General features: G+C 34.8%; 1 protein-coding gene across 3 annotated transcripts in view; it reads right to left on the bottom strand.

The window, feature by feature from the left end:
- Positions 1–26,450, bottom strand: part of rbpjb (recombination signal binding protein for immunoglobulin kappa J region b) — an 81,154-nt gene that overhangs the window by 931 nt on the left and 53,773 nt on the right. For 2 of the 3 annotated variants that reach the window (XM_015344963.2, XM_006629652.3), the window contains 9 exons: positions 24,917–25,012; positions 21,872–22,037; positions 18,447–18,621; positions 17,699–17,836; positions 17,062–17,174; positions 16,167–16,307; positions 15,435–15,590; positions 14,776–14,879; positions 4,101–10,160 (listed from right to left, as the gene is read on the bottom strand). In XM_015344963.2, the coding sequence (XP_015200449.1) occupies positions 9,845–10,160; positions 14,776–14,879; positions 15,435–15,590; positions 16,167–16,307; positions 17,062–17,174; positions 17,699–17,836; positions 18,447–18,621; positions 21,872–22,037; positions 24,917–25,012 (1,405 nt within the window). In that variant the 3' untranslated portion in view covers positions 4,101–9,844. Of the gene's footprint in view, positions 1–4,100; positions 10,161–14,775; positions 14,880–15,434; positions 15,591–16,166; positions 16,308–17,061; positions 17,175–17,698; positions 17,837–18,446; positions 18,622–21,871; positions 22,038–24,916; positions 25,013–26,450 lie in introns of those variants that run through there. The other variant, XM_069190473.1, reaches the window with a different exon arrangement.

Here is a 26,450-nt window from a genome sequence, read left to right as displayed (position 1 = left end):
AAAATACACTAGATGAAGTGTTGGATAAGAAAATTGTGACTTCCCACATATAGTTTAAGGTTGCCTTCATAAATGGTTAAAATTAGGCTGCAGTAAGTTTATAGCCAAACACTTTGATTTTACATGACTAGCAATACAGGTTTGAAATGCATTCCTTTCTGTTTTTTATGCTCACTAATTGTCCATGGAAAATGTGTGTCATGGGTACTCTCATGTTACAACTTTAGACAGTAAAAGAGAAGTGAAGTTTTCTAATGTGACACACCATATTTCCGACCTGTGAGACTATAAAGTCACCCTGAGTTCTTGGAGTGATATACGATTCTTGATTAACATTCTACCCACATATGCAGTATATTGTCATAACATCTTTTTTTTCCACCTCTGAAATATCGCTCACCTTCGCCCTATTCGATCACTAACTGTTGCTGAAAAGCTGATCAACACATTTGTGTTCTTCTCGAATTGACTACTGTAATGTTCTACTTGCTGGGGTATCTAAATCTACTTTGAACAAACTGCAGTATGTCCAAAGTTCAGCAGCCTGAATCCTGACCAGGTCTAGTGCAAGTGACCACATTACTCCTATCCTGGAGCCCTTGCACTGGCTTCCTGTCAAATTCCGTGTTGACTTTAAAATCCTCATGCTCACCTATAAGGCTCTGCATGGCTTGGCACCTCAAAACCTGTCTGAACTATTATCGTCGTACTCCCCACCTCGCAACCTTTGCTCTTCAAATTCTGGTCTCCTTACTGTCCCCCAAGCCCGTCTACATTGTATGGGTGACAGGGCCTTCTCCTGTTTTGCACCCAAGCTCTGGAACTCTCTGCCCAAGGATATCGGAGAGTCACCTTCTCTAAACTCATTCAAATCCAGACTCAAAACCTTTTTCTTCAGAAAAGCCTTTACTTAACTGTTCCATTCTTCACACCTCTGCTTTTCTTAGTACCACCATCCTCAGTCTCCTCTGTATATTGTTATTGTTTTATCTTGTGTATTTTTTTTACTTATTGTTGTTGACATTCTGTAAAGCACTTTGAGAAGCCACCTTTAAAGGCGCTATATAAAATAAAGTATTATTATTGTTATAGTTTTAGCATAAACCTCACACCAATACGTTCCCACTCCCAAGTTCAGTCACTGGGGGGGTACTGCTTTACTCAGGGTAGTGACTAGCTTGTGAATGCTTCCTAGAGGGAATTGCCAGGATGCAGAGCACCTTCGGTGACCGACCCTGAAACATTTTGAAATCAGCAGGCCTTGTCCCTTATCCCTCAAGACAGGGGAGTTGTGTAAAATAAAAATAATGCGCACAAGATAAGACCTGGTTGCTTAGTTTAAGTACACTTAATGAAAATTGGAATTTAGTATAACCATCCTCGATTCTTTCAGGATTAAATATTCCTCTGATTTGGCATTTAGTTGCAGCCTTACAGTCTGGGGCTTGGGTTCCATTCCTGGGATGCTATCTGTGTGGAGTTTGTATGTTCTCCCAATGTTCACATGGGTTTTCTCCAGTTTCCTCCCACAGTCCAAAGACATGCTGGTAGGTTAATTGGCCCTGGAATGAGTTTGTGTGTTTTTACCTGTGCATGCCCTGCAATGGACTGGGGTGCCTTCTAGGGTGTATCATCATGCCTTTTGCCCATTACTTGTTAGGATAAGCTCTGCCTCATTCACAACCCTGTACTGGATAGCTAAAGAAATGGATGGATTGATGGACTGTGACAATGTTAACAACAGTTAGTAAGTGACTCATCTCCTAATGCAAGAGGGTATGGAACAATCTTGGATAAATGCTTTGCTTTTCTAGAAAAAAGGAGACCAGCCATATTATTAAAGTTGAATGTCTGGGATCCTTATAGAATGGCTGTATTAAATTCTTGCTGGATCATCTAATAACCACATATGCAGGACGGGGCCTATTAAACTTGGTAAATTGCAATACTCCCAGGATGGCAAATTAGACTAAACATAACAGCATGATAATAACCCAGGTCAATATGGCTTTGCCTAAATTAAGTGCTCCCCCTCATCTTAGGTAAATCATTCATGCTAGCAATTAACACTGAAACACATGGCACTGCTACTTAACATTAGAAATTTTGTTATCCCATGCTTAGATATGTATATAGCAAAATAAACTCAAAGGTTTCATAGACCAGTGGAATGTTATGTAGAGTAACATGCCATTTCACTTCATTTTCAGAAGCTTGAATGATTTGTTGCAAGAATGTATCCATAACATTATAAGATGTGACTTAACTGCATTCTTACCGATCTATGTCTTAATAATTTTTCATCACATTGCTTCATGCTTCATTAGACTTAAAAATCTCTCTAAAATGTGTACACTTCAGTAAATCCTATTTACTTATGTACGGTATGTAAAAAATAAATACATGGAAAAAATCTCAACCTGTGTTCTTGCCCATCTCATAATAAGTGCATTTGAGGAAATCACCATTTCATGGTATTTGCTGCCTTTGTAATATTCTCTATTCAACTTTCAAGGCACAAGCTATACAACACCCAGTAGTCTGGTCACATGAGCTTTCAATATCAAAGCAAGATTGGGATGGAAGACCTCCAAAGAGTTCCTTCTGCAAGTGGTGAACCAACAAGTAACACTGTTCCTTCTGGACCAAATTTCCAAACCAGTAACCCAGTATGGTAACATGATGCTATGCTATAGCAGAAGTCATCTTTCAAATGGAATATTAAATGGAGGTCCTGATTATGTGGTCTTTAAAAATCAACTGGAAGTGTTCGCAAGAGTGATCAATCCCACTTGACCTAAATTCCACTTGGCCTTGCACAGTCTAGCACAGTCCCTTCATTTCTAACTTCTCCCCTTGCACTACTCTGTAGTATGGCTGCTAGAGCATAATGGCAGCTGTGCATCCAGGTGGTGTTGTACTTCAGTGGTGGACAAAGTAGTTACCCTCCTACACGTGAAGTACTTTGAGACAGTTTGGAATTAAAAGCAGATTATTAATACTGAATTATTAATTCACCACAGGGCTCCCGATGCTAAAATAAGTGAATGAAGATAAAAAGTCACAGCAAAACAATAAGATACAATGTACACTGGAAGCAGGTAATGGCAATAATAAAAAAGGAACCATAGAAAGCATACAAAGACATTTTTGTCAAAACAAATCTACAAAACTGTTTTTAAGTTAAGAGAATATGACAAATCAGGCTTTTGGGTCCTGGGTTCAATTCCAGTCAGAAATTTGCTTAGAATATAGAATCCTGCCCTTTTATTAGAGTAATTGTTTAAAATACACAAAACTACTAAACTAAGAATTTTGAACCGCCAGTTTTATACCAGTAATAGGTACCATAAAAATTCAAGCAAAGAAACAAATGCCTGTATCTTGGCAGATCTCAAACAGACCCAAATGGCTATTACCCCAATTTGAAGGCAGTCACCTGGCAACTGTCAGATGCAGGTTTTTTCCAGAAGATATGAATCCCTTTAGGTTCTGAAATATATCCTGCATGGTACAACACAATTCAGAGAACCTCCAGGTCAATATTTACCTAAGCTAAAGGAAAAACAAGTTAAACTTACATGGTAGTATCATGCCCATTACATCCAGATCAAAACTGCATTTCAAATAACTTAATTGCAAAGCAGGACCTTAATGCAACTTCTGCACATCCCTTTCTTTTACGTACATCACCAAACAGTGAGTTATCTCTTAGTAAGCAGAAGTCACTTACCATTGCTAGGTTCAGCAGCAACAGCAAACCTTGACAAGCATCTGTTTTATTAATTTTAGCATGTATTTATATACTGCATACACTGTTAATCTATCTCCCTATAACTGATCTTGTAGTATCAGAGACAGCACAAAACACATACAATGTATAGTAGCATCCTTGCAAAATTGTTTTTTATTTTAATCACTATTTTTATTAGCAAATTATTAATTTGCTCTGTAAACTGAGGTAGATAACAGCTTTTAGGAATAACAATCCAAATGAAATACCACAATAGTCTGTTTTCTTTCAACCCCTACTCCATCAGTGAAGACTCTTTTGAGTTACCCATTTTCAATTTGTTAAAACAAGACACAAAACAACAAAGTGGTTTACATTTCAGTTTTTATTTCTTGATTTTTGCCAATATTGTAGGTTTCTGTTTAATGAAATATGGAACTGAGCAGGTGCAATATGTACAAAAAACTTATCAAAACTGTCCCCTTGTTTCACGTTATTGCTAAAATGTTACATCTGCACATGTGCTACAACGTAACCCTTTGAGCACTGAGAACACTTTCTGATAATACCTACATATAACACAGTGGTGAGAGTACTACTCAAGAGTGCAGTGCATTATGCAGACAATGTTGTAAGGCTGAACCAAATTCAGTTCTCAAAGGGCTTAATAAGAAAACATTTCTTTTTAAAGCTGCCTCTCAATCCCATATAGCAGTGCATGAAAATCAAAGTCAAAATTTGGCATATTAGAGTACACATATTTGTTCAGAGCTCATCTGAAAACAGCTGCTTTTGGAAAAACAACTAAAGTACATTAGAAAAAGGTCAATGAAAAGAAATGAAAAATAAGAAAAAAAAACACTTGAAAAGTCTTTGTTCTGTCAGCTTTGTCACCATGAATATTTACTTTATCGACTTGATGTGTAACATTGTTCAGTATTCCCATCCTCCAATTCAAATGATATGCTCTGGCTGCTTTTGCATAAACCGAGTGGACACAAATCATCAAGTACTAAGGTTACTACTTTTGACCTTAGTTTTTTACTCTTAACTACTCTTGGAAAAACAATATGTATGCTTTTACTAGTTAAAACCCAGGTCATCTTTAACTATATAGTACTCTTAATATATACAGTCAAATTAATTTAAAATGACGATCATTTGTGTTTACATATATATCCTATCAAAATTGACAGCGTTTAGGTTCATTTCACTTCCAGTTTGAAGAATTCATTACAGTTTCATAGTGTTTGAGGGTAAAAAAAAAAACTTAGCTTCAATGGAAATTAGATGTCCCAAATATCATGGCTTACAGCTATACATCTCAGATTTAAAGATATAATAGGAAGGCAATTAAAATGGTTATTACTTTAAAAAGCCTGAAAATAAACAAACGATTGTGTCTTTTGATTTAATTATGTAGAAAGCTAGAGAAACAGAATAAGAAAGGGTTAAAGTTACTGCTGTTTGCAGTAAGAACGGTATCAGTTTCACTCTGATATTCATGCAATTCTACGTAGAGATGCTAGAAACTACATTGTTATGCAGACTCATAGCAAACATTCTTAATCCATTCCTTAATCAATCCACAGTAGCAAAAGGCCTTTGTTAATCATTCAAAGGCCATCAGGCATTAGGGGCATAATGCACTTGTTTGTTGGACAAAATAGACAAAGGGTAAGCACTATCAACAATAATTTAAAAAAACACAATATTACATTGTATACTGGGTATATAAAATGCTGCAAAAGTTGAGAATATGGAAATGTCCCTCAAATATATGTTTTTTCTATGAAAGAACAAAACCATAACACGCTTTATTATTCATAAAGGTGTATTATCCAAAATGCAATGGAGGACAAAAGACATATGCAGTCATTCAAATAACAGTACTAGAGTTATTCTCACAATTCACATAGTTCAGTTCTAATTCAAACCACCCACAGTATTGCCATTTTGCTAATATATCTAGGTTTTACGAGAATTGTTGAGATTGCATCGTTTGGGTACAAAACCGTTTCTGATAATTAAGGAAGACATTCCAGAAGTCCAAAAAGGCGGAACTTGCAAAGACATCATGAACATGGGCTGGATGAACCTGAACTGACCACACAAATCACTGGGAACACTGAAAAACTGCACTAAACATACCTTAGCAAATGGACACGAATGATGATCATTTGTGTTTAGATAAATATTGATACAATTAGATACGCCAATAATGTGAAATTGCTACCAGAAATAAAGCTTGACCTATATTCTCTTGCCAATTATATTGCTCTTCATCAATCACTAAAATATGCCTTATATAAAAAAACAATGGTGGTTTTTACTTCCATTAATTATTTTGCCCTATAGAGCTAAATAAATATTTGTGAATGTAGCTACCTTTAGCTAAACATTTGAACATAACCCTGCGTTTATTGACACAAAAAATTAAGTCAAAAGTATTTATAACCCAAAACATGAGAGAATTTTCAGGAAAAAAAGTCATTTATAAAAATAACCTTCATATTTTAATATGTGTACATCTGAAATTTTGTTTTGCTACAGTTAGGCCAATGGGTTTGTAACTAACTGGGAGAATAAAGGATGGCCATAGCAAATAAAAACACTTGAAAACAAAATATTTGAAACTATCAGTATGCGCTGTATTTACACAAACACTTTTGTGACGCAACAAACTGAAATCACAATACAGTACTGAGAAATTTGGTTGTACATGATCTACTACTGGCTGAAGTGTTTCATACACTGTCTTAAATATTCTGCTTGAGGCCTGCTTCAGGCAGATATTCACTCAACCTGTCTGAGTGCATGGAGGGGACTGAATCAGTCATTCCCCATTATAATTATTTTGAAAAGTGTTACCAATCAGTGGGATTACATACCAATTTTCATTGGGGCAACCCATACGTCACCTCATTTAATAAAACAATTCTAGAGCTTAATTTCAAACACTTAAGTCCATGATGAACTTTCAGAAAGGCTGTATACTCTTCAGAGGTTTCAATGGATTTCTTCAATTAGTGGTTTAAATTATTTGAAAAAATTGGTTTTCAGATACTTTTGTATTTCTATTTACTGAAGCACAATTTTGTAGCATGGGAGCACTAAAATATGTACACAATACTAATCTTTTTGTTTGCATTTTTTATATAAACATAAATGCATACGTTTTTAAAACTTATGTTTGGATTTCATCTTTCATGTTTTATTTCTACTACTGTTATACAAGTACAGTAGGTACAAGGTGTACAAGGTTTTGGGTTTGGTCATTTGCTTAGCCGAAGGAAACTTGCATACAGACCCAGATTTAATTTTGAGTAAGCGGACTTTCTCAAAATTAAAAATCTGAAGAAGGTTGTCTTATGCCTTTATTTTACTTGGGCAACTTTTACTGCCAGTAACATATGTTCGAAAGCTGTTTCTGTCATCCTTTCAGTTCAGTGATTTGAGTCGCATTGAAGACAAATCCACAGTTTGCAAGACAGCATCATGCAGGAAACACATTAATGGGCACCAATTATAAAGTAGGTTCAGTTGCAAGTGAATAATGGACACCCACAAAGCCAAATCACTTAGCTTTATAATGCTGAACATTTTGCAAGAAAAAACATTCCTGTTGTGAAAATGATTGAAGTACAGAAATCAAACAAAAAATGAAAGCAGAATTGACAGCTTGATGGAAGTGTGGTATATACTTCAATGATGATTAAAGCTCATTAAGTTCCAGGTTTCTATATCAGGGGTATGCATTGTATGTTTTCATACGATTAAAAAAAAAATATTACAATATTTATTTTCAGGTTGATATATTCCCGTTATAGATCCAGTTTGTAAATTAATGATTTTACCAGTTATAGGACTTGACAGGCAACAAATCTTTTACTAGGAAACCACTACAAGGGCAGTGTTCAGTCAGTCCTTTACTTCTGCCATCATCTTATTCTATACTGATCTACAACACAGTTTTGTACATAGTTGTATATAACCTTCACTAGTCTTAAAGAAAAACAATGTTTTGAAAAACTGTTGTCAGACTTATATTTTAAGTTAGATGAATCCTACATCTAAAAAAACACTGAGGGTTTTTAGATACTAACAGAAAGAGGCATTGTACAGGGAGAAACAAACATTTCAAAACTTTATATATTAAGACTAGATCACTTGTTTTGAACTTATGACTCTATAGTGAATGAATAGAGGTGACGAGCCAGGTTTTCTCCTGGGTACTGGTAAACGTGTACTTGCTTTACTTGCAACTTGACAGGCAATGGCTCGGTGTTTTGAACTTGCTAGGGAAGCTGCTTTCAAATTCATTTTCCATCTATAAATGGAAAAAGTAAGTGCCTTCAAATCATAACAGCTGCATTAAAAAAATAGTTTGGGCAATTTCAGTTAATGAAAGATGGCGCCAAATCACAGACCAGCAATTCCAGTTAAAAAATAAGGATGGCTAAACAGGTACAAGATAAATAGTTAAGAGTTATAAAGCTGCAGCTAGAATAAGCCTGAAGTCATTTAATGTAATAAAAATGTAACCAATTTGTTTTCCATCAAAGGACCTAAACGATAATAAACTGTACAGTGCATGTTAGGCTGACATTCCATGAAACATAAAAAAATATGAAGCAGTATGAAGAATTTTGTATCCAGACAGCCTTTAGAAGATACACATATCAGAACTTTAACACAAATGTTTAAAAAAAGTAAAAAATAAAAAGTCAGCTGCTAAAAATGAAAGGCAAAATAGAAAAGAGCAAATGGCTGTAGGCGATTAAAAAACACTTAGAAACACACTTTACACAAAATTTGTAGTAAGGCCACAACAAATTTAAGTATCAGTCTCTGAAACCTCATGACATTGAGCACATTATTCAGAATTTTTCTGGATTCAAGAAAATGGGGTTAAGATATAAATAAGAATGATACCAGGAAGACAAAAATGGTGCAGCAGGGATACACTAAAGAGCAAAAAAACAAAACAAAACAAAACATATATACACTGTCATGAGTTCTAAACCACTGAAGAACAAAACAGCTGCCCTTCAGTAAAGGTTAGGCTTCTTTAAATATAATTTAGATACATCTGACTGTATTCTTTACATTTACATACTATGATGGACAGAAGTAATGCACCAACACCATTTTAAAAAGCAATCATCTGCCATTGTCTTTTGTTAATTAGGTGAATGATGTAGAGTTTCAACTATATATCACCACTGATCGTACATGGTTTCAGAAAGTGATAATGTGAATACTTTGGACAGATTTCAGGACTTACATAAGAAGGCTAGAAAATAAAAAAATGGAAGAACTAGAAGGAGCAGCTTCTGCTCATGTATTTTTTTCTTTTTTAAAATTAAAAAGTGTACATGGTGTATTGCAGGCAAGGCAGAGGCATTGCTTAAAGCTTTCATTTTAAAGACTTCATATCTGAAAATAAAACAGGCCCTCTTGAGGTTCTGTGATACTGAAATTAACACACCTTCAGTTTTGTAAAAAGTCACAAGACTTCAGTTTAAAAAACAAAAAATAAAAATAAAGTTCCAGCCAAAGACCAAAATACAGGTTTAACTGGAAGAGTAAGGTAGCTATAATATACAAGCAAGGTCAGGACTGGAACCTGCACATACTTCAGAGCCAAAGCTCAGAGGAAAAATAGAAACTATTTGGTAACAAAAGTGTACTATATGTTTAATACAAAAAAGGTATGGTGAAAATGTACCTTTACTAAAGCTTATACAATATCCTTGGTCCATAAAAACTATGTTATCATGTTTTATATGCTTTCTTCTACTTTGCTTAACCTTCAGGTCCCACCCACAGTAATACATCTTGCCCCTTAAAAAAAACAAACAAAAAAAAAACAAAAAGCGAAAAATAGACTTTTCTTTAATAAAGTTTTTTACATGGCTGATGTATCATTGTTGCGGTTTCGTAACCGAACCTGTTTTTGATCTTGGCTTTCAATACACCACACATAAGATCAAACAGGAGTGTCCCTAGGAAACCACAAAGGGGTGCCGAAGATTAGTTTTTCTTTTTCTTCTTTCCTTATGCAGCACTTGAAAAGTCAGTTTTAAGTCTTTTGTGTCAGTTTGAAGGTTAAGATACTACCGTTGCTGCTGATGATGTGACATTGGTAGAATTTGTGGTGACACTTGTGTAACTTCCCTCGCTGTTTGTGTTGGTATCGCTGGATGCCATCAGGCTCGAGTTTGCCCGAAGGATGGCCCCAGCAGCGTTGCAGTGTGGTCTGGGCCCTGGCTCTGGTGTGTATGTGAAAGTAAGGCTGGTGGAATAAATAATCCCATCGTTACGGACCAAAGTGACAGGAACCTGGACCGGCTGACGAACCCACCGCCATCCCTCGCGGAATGCAGAAATATCCGGCACAACACAAAGCATGCTCTCTGCACACCTGAGAGGAGACGAAATTCAGGATTAGCAATCTCACTGCAGTTTAACAAGGCACTCCCTCTTACTGTCAACACGGTAAAATGGGGTTATTGCCCATTTTGAAGTAATGCAGAAAAAACTGACTGGAAATTGACTGATGTGTAGGTTTTCAAATGACAAAATAACCATAAAAAAAGTAAGTACAAAGCCATTTCCAAAAAAGTGAAATACTTTATAATAATATACAGTGCCTTGCAAACAATTTCCTATTGTTAGTCCCACGTAAATTACATTATAAAATGATGCATACACATTCTTTTAATAGTTTATTTAAAACTTTAAGCATTCAGGTTAAGACGTTTGCAGCAAATGCTAGCAAAAACTAAAGTGAAAAAAATGTGAAATATGTTGATTGCATTAGGTTTTCAGACCCATGAACTCAATATTTAGTGGAAGCCCTTTTGTCGGCAATTACAGCTGCAGGTCTTTTTAGGTAGGTCTTTTTAGGTCAATCAACTTTACACATCATATTGATGCAATTATTTCCTCATTTATCTTGGAAGACTTGCTCAAACACTCTGAAGCTGCCTGGAGATTGTATATGAATAACAATTTAAAAGTCTTTCCACAAATTCTAAACAAGTTTCAAGTCAGGACTTTTTACATTTCAGAGTCATACACTATCTTATTCTCAAGCCACTCCAGTGCAACCCTGTCCTTTGAATGATTTTGTAATGAGTATAAGAAGAGGGGTGAATCCTAGAAATATCACTGTATGTTGTCAAGTGTTGTGGGGTGCTACCTTTTTTTCCTGTTCTACTTTGTTTTCTGTCTGCCCCTCTGTTCCACATCAGTTCCACACCCTACCTTGATCCATTTCTCCTTTAATACTCCTACTCACAAGAATATTCACTGAATATTTTTGTACCCCTCTCCTGATCGGTGCTTCCCACTGAAAAGGGTTTGAATAAATATGCAATCTTGACTTTTCAGTTTTTCTTTCATTTAATCTACTTCTTTCTGTTTTGTGCTTTGAGTGTGTAGAGTAGATTGTATATATAACAAATATTAATTGCTACTTCAAACTGTCATGAGTGCATGCCTTAAAGCAGCAAAATATGAAAAGTGTGCAAGGGTCTAAATACTGTTGCAAGGCGCTTTCTGTAATATGAAAAATTAGTACAACTTGTAGTCATAAATGCTTAACATCCTCAGCTAGTTTTCCACAGGGTGACCCAGACATTTTTGCAACACACTTTAGCTCTTTAGTTTTTCTTAAATGATCTTGAATTTATAATATTACAATATTAAGTTATAAGTGGCCAATATTTAATTTTAGGTAATGGTTCTTGTACCAAGTTACTTATACTCTGCTAATGACTGCCAACTCTTTTAAATATATTTTTAAACTTTTTAAATTACTATTTTAATTTTTATGTTTTGTTATATTCATATTTTGTGTTTTTCATGTGTTGGATCAGAGCTACAGGCTCTGTGACTGCACACAGGAGATAACAAGGAAATGTAGGCAGACTCCTGTGACCAGCCCACCTTCACAAAACCACTAATATTTAACTTGTCATAGGTAGCACAACTTCTGTATGAACATCTGCAAGTGCCCAAGAAGCGCAGGTGTTGCTGTTTGCTGATAGCTGACTGAGCCTGACTGGCTAATCCAATCATGCACTCAGCGATTCTTAGACAACTGTACTTCTTGCTGTTTGCTAGTGACATGGAGTAGGCTCAAATCCATGACGTCTGGACTGGGAGGACTCTAACTATGTTTTTCCATCAATAATTACGCTGCTGGATCTCAGTGCTGACTTAATACTGTTGCTCAAGCAATTTTACTTAACAGATTAGAGAGGGTAACTGGAATTATTGAGAAATTGCTTTGTTATGGTTTAAATCTTCACTAACAGAAAATGATGGATCCAAATTGGACAATAATTCTCTTCAATAAAGTCAATTGCAACTGACCCCCAGCGGGGCTTTGTTCTTGGTCCTACTCTTTTTAGTATTTATATATTACCATTGGAGAGGCACAGTGGTTCAGTGGTTAGCATTCCTGCCTCACAGTGCTGGGGCCATGGATTCAATTCCAAACCTGGAGTGCTGTCTGATTGGAGTTTTTGTCCTGTGTTTGCGTGGGTTTCCTGCAGGTTCTCTCGTTTCCTCTCACAGTCTAAAGACAACTGATAGGATAACTGGATTCTAGGAAAATTGTCCCTGGAGTGGGTGTGTGCGTGTCTGTGTCTGTGTGTGCCCCAGTAAAAGACTGGCATTCTTCCCAGGATGTACCCCACCTTACGCCCATTGTTTGCCAAGATAGGCTCCGTATCTTCTGCGACCCTGAATTGGGTGAAGCCGTAAGAAACTGGATGGTTGGATGTTACTATTGGGTCAGATCCTTCATAAGTAAGACATCAGTTTCCATTTCTGTTCCTATGACTACAAAATTTACGTTTACACAAAACTTAATATTAATCAACCATTAAAATTCAAAACATTGCTGCTCACCTTGCTTGAGCTTGAGTGATTTGGATCCTGACTGAATCAGTGAATTGTTAACTGTTTACTCCAAACACACCTAAACATTGTTTGTACTCTTTGAACCTTCTTTCAGTTTCCAAACAATTTGTGCTTTCTGTTCTGCAACTCTAATGCTGTGGGACAATCTGCCAGCCCATACTAACACTTTCAAATCCTGTCTTAAAACATACTTTTATACTGTGCTTTTAATTCTGGTTTAATTTACTATATTAATTTGTGTATACCTGTCTTTACTGGCTTAATGTAAAATGTCTTGATTACTATTAAAGATGCTATATATAAATAAAAAAATTTTGTTGTGCTGGGTAGAAAATAATATTACTCTCTCATGTACGTCTAAAGCTTTCCTTTTGGGAGCAATATACTTCTGCAATTGTCATTATAACTAGATAATTGAAGAGTGAACTGTAAATGCCCTAAGCTACAAGCAAGGACACAATGTAAATCAAGTACAATTATGCAGTCATAAGGACTGCTGCAGAGTCATTACCATTATTACAAAAGCGTCAAATCAGGTTTTCAGAAACCTTGTCATGAGGATGCTACTGCCTTTTGTTTCCAGTTCCAAATGATCAGTTTCTTAATTGAAAATAATCACACCCTTTTCATAGATATTATTTTTCTATAATCGAAATATTATATATAATCTAAATATTTAAAATATCTAAATTCAGAAAGTTATTTATTTTAATGTTGAATTACCCTAACTTGGAATTGCCTATTATTAATCAATTCAGCTTCACAGCTACAAGTATACCAGCTTAGAAAGGATGAGAACCATTTACTCATTTCACTCAAGCCAATTGCCAAACTATAATATACAGCTGTTTTTCCCCCCAAATCCAGCTGCTAATCTTATAAAGCTTCATTACTGAAACTATATCCAACAGATGTTATATGTAACTTTCAGCTTTTCAACAGTTTTAAAAACACTGTTGGACACATTTACAATCATGTAATTAAACAAAGAGTCCAATAAAGTAAGCGCCTAAAGGTGGATCCACACTAGACACAAAAAAGTTATTGCAGTGCAATGAAGAACCAGGTGACATAAATATTAAGAAATATTCTTAATATTTTAACAGAACTGCCTTTTTTTCCCCCCGACAACTGGAGTAACAAAAGTTAGTAAAGGGGAACTGCAGCTCCAATTTCTCAGACAGGTTAATACATCTCCGTAACACAATACATTAATTGATGCTATTGGAAAATGTTACAAATTCCAAATTAAGCACAAATTTGTGAACTTTGTGAAAGTACTGTATGGTCACCACCCTGTTGCAAACTGCCGACAAGAGCAAGAATTTGCGAGAATGGTGATTAAATTGGCCCTTCCTGCTCAATAGTCACTGATGATTTTTTTTCCCATCTTCACGATTTAAGTGATAATTTTTTATCATAATTATGTTTAATACCTAAGTTAAGATGTGTGTTTAGTATAGTTTTACAACAAAGAGCAATATTTTAAAAGAGATGTATTCAAAGGCCTGCTTCTTTACAGTGTAACAGTGGGCCGGTTCACATCACCAGAAGTTTTGTTTCCCTGTTCTGAACAGCAGACAATGACAGCAATATGGTGCTGCGCATGCCTAGAGATGTGGTCTATTATGCAATGTGAATTGGTGGTTTTACATCACTGTGCACATTTTACTTTCATTGTGGTTTGAATTGCACTCATCAATGCTGATTCTTTCTTACCTCAAAATATAAAAATAGTGTTGCAGCTCCACTTTAAATAAAAATGCATGCAGGGCTATATGTTTATTTAGTGTTTTGAATTGTTTCTGGTGAGCAGTGACATTTGACGATTTGACTTGCGTCTCAGAATTCAGTGTGGATATACTTAACATACAATGTAAACTAAGAGAACTAGAGTCCAAGGAAGCAGTTTTGGAAAACAAAAGCCATTTTCTTTTTCCTTTTCTGTAAAAATCTTAGAACAACACACAAAAAAAGGAATCCAGGCAGAATTCACAAGCCTACAATACACTATGGATAATAATGTGTGAAAATAAAGATCAAATCAAAAGGGATATTTTTCATTTGAAAAAAAAATGTTTTAAGCTAGTAGTTCATCTTTTTACCTGTACATAGTTTCAGCTTCTACATCTCCAAACCAAACGCGAAGATTTGGGGTGAAATTCTGTCCAGTAAGTTCCAGCATTGCCACATCCCCACCACCATTTAGCTGCATAACATAAAAATAAAAATAAATTAAAATAACTTTATAAAGAATCTAAACCACATTTTCAACTGAGCACAAGATAATTAACATTAAATAATTCCTTTAAAAGTTTAATATGTATTACTAAAGTGCACCGTGCAGTGATGTGAAAAGAAAATGTAAGGTGCAGTATACAGTCAAGGAGCCACACAAACAAGCACCAAATATTAAAATATTTCTTGAATTTTCAGATTAGGGGAGAATTGCTGTAGCCTTGAGTAAGTTCCCTATCACCATTTCTCAGTCTAATGTGGTGTTATTTTGAGAAACAAGAATAGGATAACCACACTGCCCTTTTATACGCAGGCTCAAAAACACCACCTGTGCGCATCTCATGGAGGAACAGCTCATGTATCTGGCTTCACATGTATTTTATATACTAATTTTCATAGCACTTAAGATGAAAATGTTTTTAGTTTTTCCGATCAGAAGAGGATGTTGAACTTTTTACAAAAATACATTTTTAATTTAATAATACTGTTAATTAAATGCTATTAAAATATTTTTAGCATTTTTTACCTGTAAGCTTTCTACCACAGGCACTGGAGTAACTGGTGCATGGACAGGGCCCATCCCCTCGTAGAAGGTATATTCTGCCTTGTCTGTGCTGATGATTGTCCATGAAGCTCCATCATTGATCATTTCTTTGTTTGGTTCTTTTGGGCATGGAGTGGCCTAGAATAAGAAACACTAATGCAATCAGTTGATTTTCTATTGCAGATACAGGGTTTATTTCATGCAGTGTGCAATTAATTCTTCAGATTAAATTTTCTCATTCACCAACAGATTTTCACTATGGAAACCAGATAACATTGGCTACAAGGAGGATATATTTTGATATATATATAACTCACAGCAAATGATTTTTAGAAGAAAATTGACTGGCATTGTCAGATGTTAAAATCACTTTCCTTAAGATCTCTTCCTCCAATCTTTTACATATGTTAGTTAAGGAAGTTCACCTGTTTGTTATGATGCGTACACTACTGCAGGACCTCTTGTTGACCCAAGAAGGTAAACTATTCCCTTAGGAGAACAAATTGCATTTAAGCTTTATTATGATTACTGCTGTTACAAAAATGGCCTCCAAAAAGATACAGATATTTTAATCTCTGAACTTTTCAAATTGAAAAACAGGAAATAAAATGTATAGGGCTGTAAATAACATTTTTAGTGTTTTTCTCAAAATAATCCTCAACATCTTTTTGATTCCAAAAGACATTAATGAATTCTCTCAACTTGAACCCTTACTTGAAATTGGATTATCCTCTCCTGAGAAAGGCACAGATACATTCTTTCTGTATCCTTCAAATAAAAAGCGCACTTATGGAGCTGTGATACTGGGTCATCCGCATCTAGCAATGCTGTTTGTTTATCCACTTTCCGAATTATCTGCAAAGGCACACAGGAAAGTATTTAATTACTGATACATTAAAAGATTAAATGTCATCTTACATCAGCATTTGGGGTCAATTAAATCAGGCAATGTCTGGAAAACCTGACAACAGATTTATTTTTTGATTATCTGTAAAACACAGGTGATTGATCGCTTCCATTTATTTTGATATTTTAAAGATAAAATGTTTCAATTCATTTTTCAGACAAACATAGATTTAAATTTTAGGTAAGAAAAAGCTGCATACTGCTATCATTTCGCTAATGGAAAAAATGCATCGTTATACTATTAAAAGAGATACACCATCTGCTACCTTTACAGTATAGTAGACTTCAAAAACAGAGTTTTGCCTTGAATGCACAAGCCAGATAAACATGTTTTGTGAATGCTAAATATATTGTAAAAATGATATAGAATATAAATTCTGTATCCATGGCTAAAATCTGAATTAAAAGCAAATATGCTGATCAGATGAAAATCTGTTTACAATCTCATAACTCTTAGCTTTCTGAGAAAAAATGCACCTTAAGTGTTGCTACATCTGAAATAATCATTAGAATTTTATTCCCAAGTCACTTCATAATATCAAGATATTTATAAGCTAAAACAACAATACAGGCAAACAAAACGACAGAAATATAGATGGCACATATTTTTTTTATAAATTGTGACGCCTTTTTTAAAAAGAAGATGCATAAATCAAACGTACTGAAAATCTAAAATATGAATATTGGAAAAAGTATACTATACCAGTCTGGGAAGTGCCATGCCAGTTACTGAGCACACAAGCTTGACGGTCTGACCATAATGAATATAGCCATCTCGTACTGTGAATTCTTCACCTTCTGACTCCTCATCATCCACTTCAGAAAAGATGGGAGCAAAAAAGGCACTCAATAAAATCTCAAATAAATAAAGTCACTCACATTGTAGTGAATATATAAAATACCGTTTGGGTTTAAAAGACAAAATTTAAAATAGTGGAAGAAAAAAAATCTTCATAGAAAAGCATCACGGTCTGTGAAAAAATACTCAAGACTTATCAAATACGTTTACCATCAGTGCAGGAAGTGTATGTCCCTACAAATGGCAAGTCAGAAATGTCTAAATAAAAGAAAACATAAGGGCTCTACAGAACCAAATCAAATTTTGCTTGCTTGCTCCATTTTTATAGAATCCAATCTTAAGGATCCTAATCCAGTCATATCAGACAAACTGAACCATATAATTTGCAGTCTTTGTTTATATAAATTTTCAGTAAGAAAACAAATTCTTATTGTATTTAAAAAACAGTGATACAGAAATGAACATATAATTTTTTCAGTCACAGAGAGAAAAAGTAAAAAATGTGCTGTTTTTCCATTGTATCAAAATTAAAAACACTCACACAGGTGTATGTAGAAGGCTCCCCACTGCTGTGAACTTGCATGGAAATTCCCTCCTTCAACGTGCAAATACCTGGTGCTCACTGTCTGAGAGCGAAGTCGATTGAAGAGTGCCACCTTTGTGCCTGATGCAATACATACTGAAGAAGAAAAACCTTAATGTTTATGTGAATGACCCCTAATTAAATTCTTTATTTGCATCTGTAAACACAGAGTGCTTCTTATATAAAAATGCATTGAGACAGTAGCCCTTTGTAACATTTAAAAAAAGATACAGATAACACATTAAAAAAAGAAAGTCTATTTTCGTCTATAAAAAAATAATGATGTTCATTAAAGTGTAATCATGGGCAATAATTTCTGAAAAAAGTTTTTCTAACACTGCCTTTAAAAATGCAACATTTTTCTTTTTCCTTAATAACTAGAATGTTCTGCCTGCCTTACAGCTAGTGTTTATGGAAAAAACACAACACATATATTTACATTGTAGCACCCTCTAGCAGGAAATCCAGGGTAGTGGAATCTATGACTATGATCCTTAATCTTGCACACATTATAAATAGATATGTACCACAATTCTTAAACACTTTGTTTACAATATAGCCATAAAATGTTCAACTTCCTGAAAAAATTATAAAGCATATAATTTTAAACAGAAGATATTGTATTAATCTAAGTACATTCGAAAAAATCTAATTGTAGTCTTCAGAAGCCTTATTAATTTTGTTAATCAAGTGTATCACGACTTACAGTCAGCATTTTTCAAGGACTGTTTCTTTTTGGAAGGTTTGGAGATGACTTTAATCCTTTTACTGAGGAATACGCCGATGTCATCACTATTACCGTAAAACATTTTCACAGACAACATGAAGTGCTTTCTCTTGTCAGAGTCAGATATGTACAAAGTTTTGGCTGTGCAATAATTCTGTGGAAAAGTAGAAAAGCAATTACAACAATGCACTTTAAAACATTTACTGTCAGCCATTAACATGAAGCATTTCAAAACAATACACATATCATTACAAATTTCAAAAACTTGTTTTCAGTGCAATTCTGCAACGCATTGTACACAAAGATAGAAAAAGGAGGCAGAATTAGCCCTTCCACTTCTTGATGATTCAGGATAATACTAAACGAGGTGGATATGCATGCAGGTGGCAGTAGGCCCTCTTGCTGTACACAGATGTAAACCTGGTTCCTAATCAGTGACCTATCATGTAGACCTCCTCAGGACCTTTGGTTGCCATTAATATCAGCTGTTACAGTTGCTGTTATACTGTAGTTCACAAAGTCTTAAGATGGACTACTGTACTTTCATCTTCTCTGTAGTTTAAGGTTATTTTAAAAATATTTTGCACCTAAAGCTATTTCTACTTTGTTTTATGCAACAAGTTTTAACTGGATAATAAATGCAAGGATGTATTTTAATGTCCCTATTCATTACACAAAACATTAATACAATAAATACAGAGCGACACTCATCAAGGCCTTACTGTAAACGTGCTGGGGGAACTCAATAAGTTCATAGAACTAGGCATTCCAATTAATGACAGCACTCTGACTCATGACAAATTGTTACGTTCACAACTCAACACAGAAAAAATTGTTTTCTTTTTTCCCATCTACCAAAAGTGTTGAAGAGAAGTCACATGTATCTAACTGAGCCTTTACACAAGTAAAATTTGTTTCTGAAGGTAAATCTCCACTGGGGCTGTTTTTCTATAAGTAAACAGTATTCTACTGGAAGCCCCCGAGATTAATATCAGCCATGGTTTTGATGTGTGGCAGACTACAAAGACCATTTGTCGCACTCAAAGATTTCAATCCTAGCAATGTTAAAATTTTGTTAATAGACAAAATGAATTAAGAACATTTTGGTGTAAACTGGATAGACAGGCAGACATCTGAGTTGATTAACATAAGGCAAGAGTGTCAAACGTATGGCCCAAAGGTGGGATCAGGCCCGTGTGGCAGTCAAATTAGATCCCACAAAGAAGATGCCCTTGCTATCATAATACAAGGTCTGGCATACAGAACTCCTTGTGGGTATCTACCTCTGTGCAATCACCCATTGATGATGCCAAAAAAACGGCTTTGACAAGGGTGCATCTTTGCACCAAAACAGGAGGAAAATAAAGTGAGGTCTGTCCACACACTTCTCTAAATTCCTTTTCCAAAGGTTGCAGCAATGTCAGGGACTGAACCACTCAGCTACCATTATTCTCAAGAAAACAAATTTTTTATGATCTTGACAAGATACTAGCAAAGTAGTAAGCATCTTGCAAAAATTAGAAAAAATAGAGATTGACATGTGGTTCAAAATTAGTAAAATGTCTACTTCCTTGCCTCAGTGAAGGAAAAGTCGACATGTTTGATTTGTATGCAACGGATAGGTGATTCTGTTTTGAAGGCTAAGTTTTACCAGTGGTGATGTTGGAACACTTTAAACATACATAGGATCAAATCATCCCAGGCTTAAGCCTTTTGTTTAAAAAATTCTGTTTGTAGGTCTATGAACAGCTCTTTCTGTAATAAGCATAAATAAGTTAAGGCATTGCGCACCTCAAGCTTTCAACGCACTCCTGAACTCGGTACTTAAGTCTGCCAAAGCCCAGTCACTTTCTGCAGAACTAAAAGGTGCCAGGCATCAAGAAGTGGTAGTAGCAGTAAATATAGTATTATTGTGATTTAATTTGAACTTTGTTATACATACTTATAATTATTTTTCAATTACAGTAGAAAAGTGTTCCACATTTTTGTTACACAACCTACCTTTAACCTTTGTTTTCTGTTTCCCAATTAAAAATACTAAAATGCTAATTATGAAACAAGACATTATTAGTGTCTTACCAGTCCCTAACACAGGTGATACTGATAAATAAACCAAGGCAGTTTAAATTACATTTCAGTCCTGTGGTTTACCAATTGATACACATATGTATGATAATGCATTTTTTGTATTTCAATGATTTATATCGTTTTTAATTCAAGTTTTTATCTTTTTATCATTTTATCATTTTTTTATTTTCCTAAAATAAGACAAGTAAATTTAAGTCAATACTATGTGCATATTGTCAACAAAACTGTTAGGTGACCCAGTTCCTTTTACAGTTGTAGTGACATCATCATGTGTAAACATGTATGAGGGTAAATCCCTGCTCGTAGAATATGGTTATATCTGAACAAAACTTAAAAGTTATTAGTCATCTTGGTATAAGGTGGTAAAGTTACAGAAATTAACTAAAAAACAGAAAGTACTCTGTCAATAGCAGTAAAGCTTTCAGCTTTGTTCAAGCACAATCTTGTGAATTCAAGGACCAGACACCTTGCTGGGTCCTCGTACAAGACGTGAAACTCAAATACTGTTGAATGCAATATGAGCACAAGACCTCCATTTTACAGTTTTTAATGATCATCCAGAAGCATTATGGGTTTCTGCAAGATGTCCTGTAAGACTTGCACCAGCAGAAGAAAACAAAGGATCAGATCCAAAAATATTCAAACGAGGATCCACCTAACTTTCATATATGGTGATGATCGGTGATGTAGTGGCTCTGTGGCTAAGGATCTGCACCTGTTGCTGGAAGACTGCTGGTTCATATCCCGCGGCCAACAGAGGAATCCTACTCTGTTGAGCCCCTGAGAAAGGCCCTTAACCCCAATTACTCCAGGGGTACCTTATTATGGCTCACCTGGCACTCTGACCCCAAGCTTCTCTCCCTGTCTATGTGTCTCATGGAGAGCAAGTTGGAGCCAAAAGAAAAAATCCTAATACAAGAAATTGTATATGGCCAATAAAGTGATCTGATCTGATTCACTACTGGGCCCTAGGAACCAAACAATAATCAAGGTAACAGAAGAACCTTTATACCAGAAATTCCTCACACCCTTGGATAGAGGATCCCTAATTCCCATGAAATACTAGACACTTTCTCACAGTACAAGGTTTCCAAAGGCATTCAAAGGCCTGTCTAGAAGGGCAACACAAACAACTCAATTTTGTTTGCTTACAAAGCTTGATGGAAAGGTTTCCCACTGCACTAAAATCGAAGAGGACTATACGGAAAAGAAAAAACACACCACGTGGTGATCAAGATGGTAGAATGTGTTCACCTGGTCATCCTGTGCATGTGTGGTTCATTAAAGCATATTAACATGGATGGCTCTGTTCCTACCTTTCCTTCCAAATTTAACTGCTGCATTTCTTGGTCACTGTTTCCAATCCCAATAAACGCACATGGCTGGGATTCCTGTTCAGAGCAGCCATCTCGTTCCATTTGTTCTTTCTTTTTCTTCCACCCACTTCCCATTAAGTAAACACACGGTGGAGGACAGAAAAACCTATAAAAACAAATCTTTTAACATAGCACAAGCAGGAACAAAAAACTTCACCCAAATGCAGCCATTTATCAGCATAAAAAATACAATTAAAAATACAAGTGTTGATCAGAAATGTTTCTTCTGGTGTGCTTTTCTACTTAAGCGCATACCGTTTTAAAAATCTGCAACATACATATGGTTATTGATAAGCAGTAGTTCTTCACATAGTGAAATTATCCTCTATTTGTTCCTCGGCTGCTCATAGTATGAAATAGTTCTCCTCTCAAACGATTCCTATGGCTATTTTAAATCACACCAGCAGGTGGCAGACTAGACACATTTAGGAAATCGATTTCCAAAGTAACAATAAGATATTTAAATATCTGAAAACAAAAATTCATCCTGCAAAAAGCCACAGAAAAAAAAGGAACGTGCAATGCAATAAAGCTTAAAATGACAGCTGTACATGAAATTTGTCAAAAAGGCTAATTACATACAAAAGAAACTGCAAAAACACTGCACTGAGAAATGTTTTTGTTGGTTTCTCATTCTTCTGGCTTTAAGTTTGGGATAAATGGTTGGAGTTAAGGCAAATTTTTCACAGACCTCTGCCACAAGCAACCTTTGATTGGACTCAAAACTGGTAGGTTGTACAGCATGTGTTTTTGACTTGTTAAACTGTAAGTCTTCGTAAATGCAATCTTGATGCTCATTAGATATGTTCCGACACAATACCTCTCCTAACTTTCTGGATTTTCTTATTTAGACACTATTTTTTTAGGAATGTGTTACATGTTTGCCATCTTGACCTTGTATCTTCAGATTTACAAAACAGTTTTTCTTGTAAAACTAATTTTCTATCATTTATTATATTCCTTACTATTTCCCACTATGATAGCAATTAGCTTGCTCCTAACAGAATTACTATCGTTTGTAAAGATTGACATTTCATTGTGTACACTTTCCCCACACATGCCCAGCTGTACAAATATAAGTACTTCTTTCAACTTTGCCCTCAAGTTACAAAACTCAAATTGGCATCTCTTTAACACAGACTCCACAAACCTTGATTAGTTATTTACTGGTAAAAGTACTGAAACTTTTATACTTATGAGGAAACAGTAGCAGCTCATAACACTACATCTCTGACTAGCTGTCTACTTTCATATTCTAAAAATAGACAACAGACAGGAAAAAAAAAGGAGAAGCAGTTTAAGGCCATTAAGCAATAAGCTTGGGTAAGGGATTTTAAAACTACATGCTGGGTACTTTAATCAAAACGGGTTCAAGCTCTAGTAAACTAAAGGGAAATATACTGACTGCATGCATATGAAAATCACTCTTAGTATATTCAGAAAATTCCAAGTGTACCATTTATTTAAATATTTCAGTCCACTGTTATCTTAGATATAAGTTGTAAACCACAAAATAAAATGATTCTATCTTGTATCTTGTTACAATTACAAATTGCACACAGTAACATAAAAAAAGAAGAAAAAAAAGCTGCTCAATGGGCCCTTAAGAAATTGATGTCTCAAGATTTAAAAAAAACAAATCCAGGTATTGTTCCTATTTCATTAAGCATGAGAAATTGACATGCTATTCCACAGATCCTGTTTATCGACAGTTTCACTGCTTGTGATGAAGGGCTACTGAACATATGCTCCACAGATAGCACCAGTAGCCGTTTAAGATGATTTTAATTTAACATGAAAACACATATTATGTACAAAATAGACAATTCCCTTTTTAGAATCCAATGACTTTAGAGTAATCATTTAATTGAAGATGGAGCAGTTGTCTCAAAGTAATTGCTTAAAATGTTCATATAACACAGAAATTGTCTTAAAATCCATAGATGAAAACTGCTGGAAATTACCTGAATAAAAACTTTAATTACAATCAAAATAAAAAAAGCATTACTTTCATTACTGCAGCACAATTGGTCTTGTTTAAATATTACCTGGAAACAACCTAACAGTGTAAAAAGAAATTCATTTCTAAGAGGTTTTGTGAGTGAACTGAAGAAACAACAAATTGATTACAAGACAACATTTCTACTTTTACTTGTAAAAACTTCAAACATGTATTTTATATACATTATAAGATTTTAGTAATCTGGTTATTTACATGGAATGCTGTTATTATGTCTCCTTGTAATGTAGAATAAAATACAGGAAGATTTAAATTTTTCTGACCATTATAAGCATCCACATTTTCATGTAAATTTAAAAGAGAATGAAAAACATATATTTAAAAGCTAGTATTTCAGAACATAATGTAACAACTGTTACTGAAGACAGCAACAATAAAAAGTGAATCAAAAGTGGTTGTTGTAAAAAAAAAATCAGACTGGGAATTCTGTCAGGCTAAAACAAGTTGAAGTTTGAGATGCACCAACAGTTTTTTTGCACACAGCTTCTGATACAAAAATCGGATCCCCGTATCCACTACGGACTATTTAATAATAAAACCTGCTCCTAAAAAGTTAATTCAGTTTTGCCTAACATGCTTCATGACTTAACAGAGAGAAGCATATATAACATTAATTCTGAGGTTTCCAAAGCTTAAGGACAATTTACATATTATGATATTGAATTATTTTTAATAACCATGTGTAATGAACAGATGTCTAAAAGTTAACTTGCAAAATCTAAATTAAAAAATATATTATTGTAATAATGCATTAAAATATAAATAAATAACATTTTGGGGTCTTTAATATGCTGGAAACCTTAGACAACTAGCATGAGTTGGTGAGAATTAGCTAAGTGAATAATAAAAATGACTATAAAAACAAAGGATTATAGCACATATTTGCAGCGCTGGAAAAATGTTTCGATCTTTTGGAAACAGGGAAAAGAAAATAAGAAGATAAAGTGAGAAATTGCCTGACTTACCTTTTTTCATTTCCATAGGATTTTTGTGCAACTTTTGCATGTAGAATTAGTACTGTTTGATCACCTCGTTCCTTTAGGTAATTCCGCATTGCTTCTCTAAAACAAATGAAACACAGGATTACATACATAAATATAAAAGAAGAACTGTCTCTACTCTATATGTACATCTATTCTTTCTAGGTATAGCAGAATGTGTAGCAAATATATGGAAAAAAATCTAATTCTATCCTCAGAATACAAAATTAGGCTTTTGTCTCTAACACGTTCTCATTGCACATAAGGGCAAAAGTAATACTCCGATTTACATGTCTGTTTCACTTATTCATAAGATCTTGTTTTACTGGTTCATGTTTTCTAATGCGGTAAGACTGCACTGGTCACAGTTTTCAACATTAATACACAGGATAAACCTTATGATTGTTAAACAGAATGTACTATCTAATATCTGATGCACTGAAATATTCAAGGTCTTGATAAAACATTGTTCCTTACACCCTATTACTGACCAACTCTCATCGTTATATCTTTGCTGTATGCTTTAGACCTGTAAGCTAAAGGTCTCCCAGAATCACCTTTTTTGTTAAAGATTAGGAACACTTTGAAGTTATTGAACAAATAAGTAGTATATTCAGCATAAGGAACTCTGGTCCTTAAAAGCTGCAGTGTGTTCTGAATTTAGTTCCAAATGATCTCAAAATCACAATTTCAAAATTCATTTTACTGATTAAATTGTTCCACATCTTTAGAAACTGATGTTAGGTTAGTGGTCACCTATGTATTTTGCCAACTGGGGCTCTCTATAACCAGGATTACAGACCCCTTCAGAACACAGAATTTGAATCACGTTCCACAATTTCATAGCATTATACAGTAACAAATCTGTGGTTCAGAAGCACTGAAAAAGACAGATACTGTAATAACATGAAATACCTTTTGAATGACAAACTAGTAGTTCAAGGAAAGCCTGACTCCCAGCCACAAAATGATACTACAAAGTGCTTTTAAAATAATCACAACCTTTTTAAAATGAGAATGCACGTGAGACATGTCATGTTTTATTCCATTTCATATTTGAACACTGACATCCCTGCTTATTTTAGTAACTGATTTTTAGTATAATCAAGCAGAGATTACGATACAGACAATACAATTAGCAGTGGAGTGCAGTACTTTTGCCCTACAAATACAAGAATGGTGTGCACAGAGGCCAATTGTACCAGATTCTGCATCACCTAAAAGCAGTGCAAGAAGAAAAGGCGGTATGGTTCAGACTTCAAAACAACCCAAAACACAGTACAGTGTACTGTATCATTTAAACCTTTGCACAGGTAAATAACAAGTGGGATTAAGAGAAATAAGATAAATGTCCAGTGGTGTAACCAAAAAGTGACACAGAGGCAATTTTAAAGAAAAAGAAGAGGAACTCAAATGTGAGGATGATTCAAACATATCCTGATAATTTTTTCCCTTTGGGAAATCACCTTCAAGATTCAGTACAAATAAATGATGCCCCAAACCTAGATACAAAGAATAC

The sequence above is a fragment of the Lepisosteus oculatus genome, chromosome 1, assembly GCF_040954835.1.
Source record: "Lepisosteus oculatus isolate fLepOcu1 chromosome 1, fLepOcu1.hap2, whole genome shotgun sequence".
In the NCBI taxonomy this organism is placed as follows: Eukaryota; Metazoa; Chordata; class Actinopteri; order Semionotiformes; family Lepisosteidae; genus Lepisosteus; species Lepisosteus oculatus.
The sequence above is the reverse complement of the archived record's forward strand: the minus strand, read 5'-3'. Positions and strand labels throughout refer to the sequence as shown.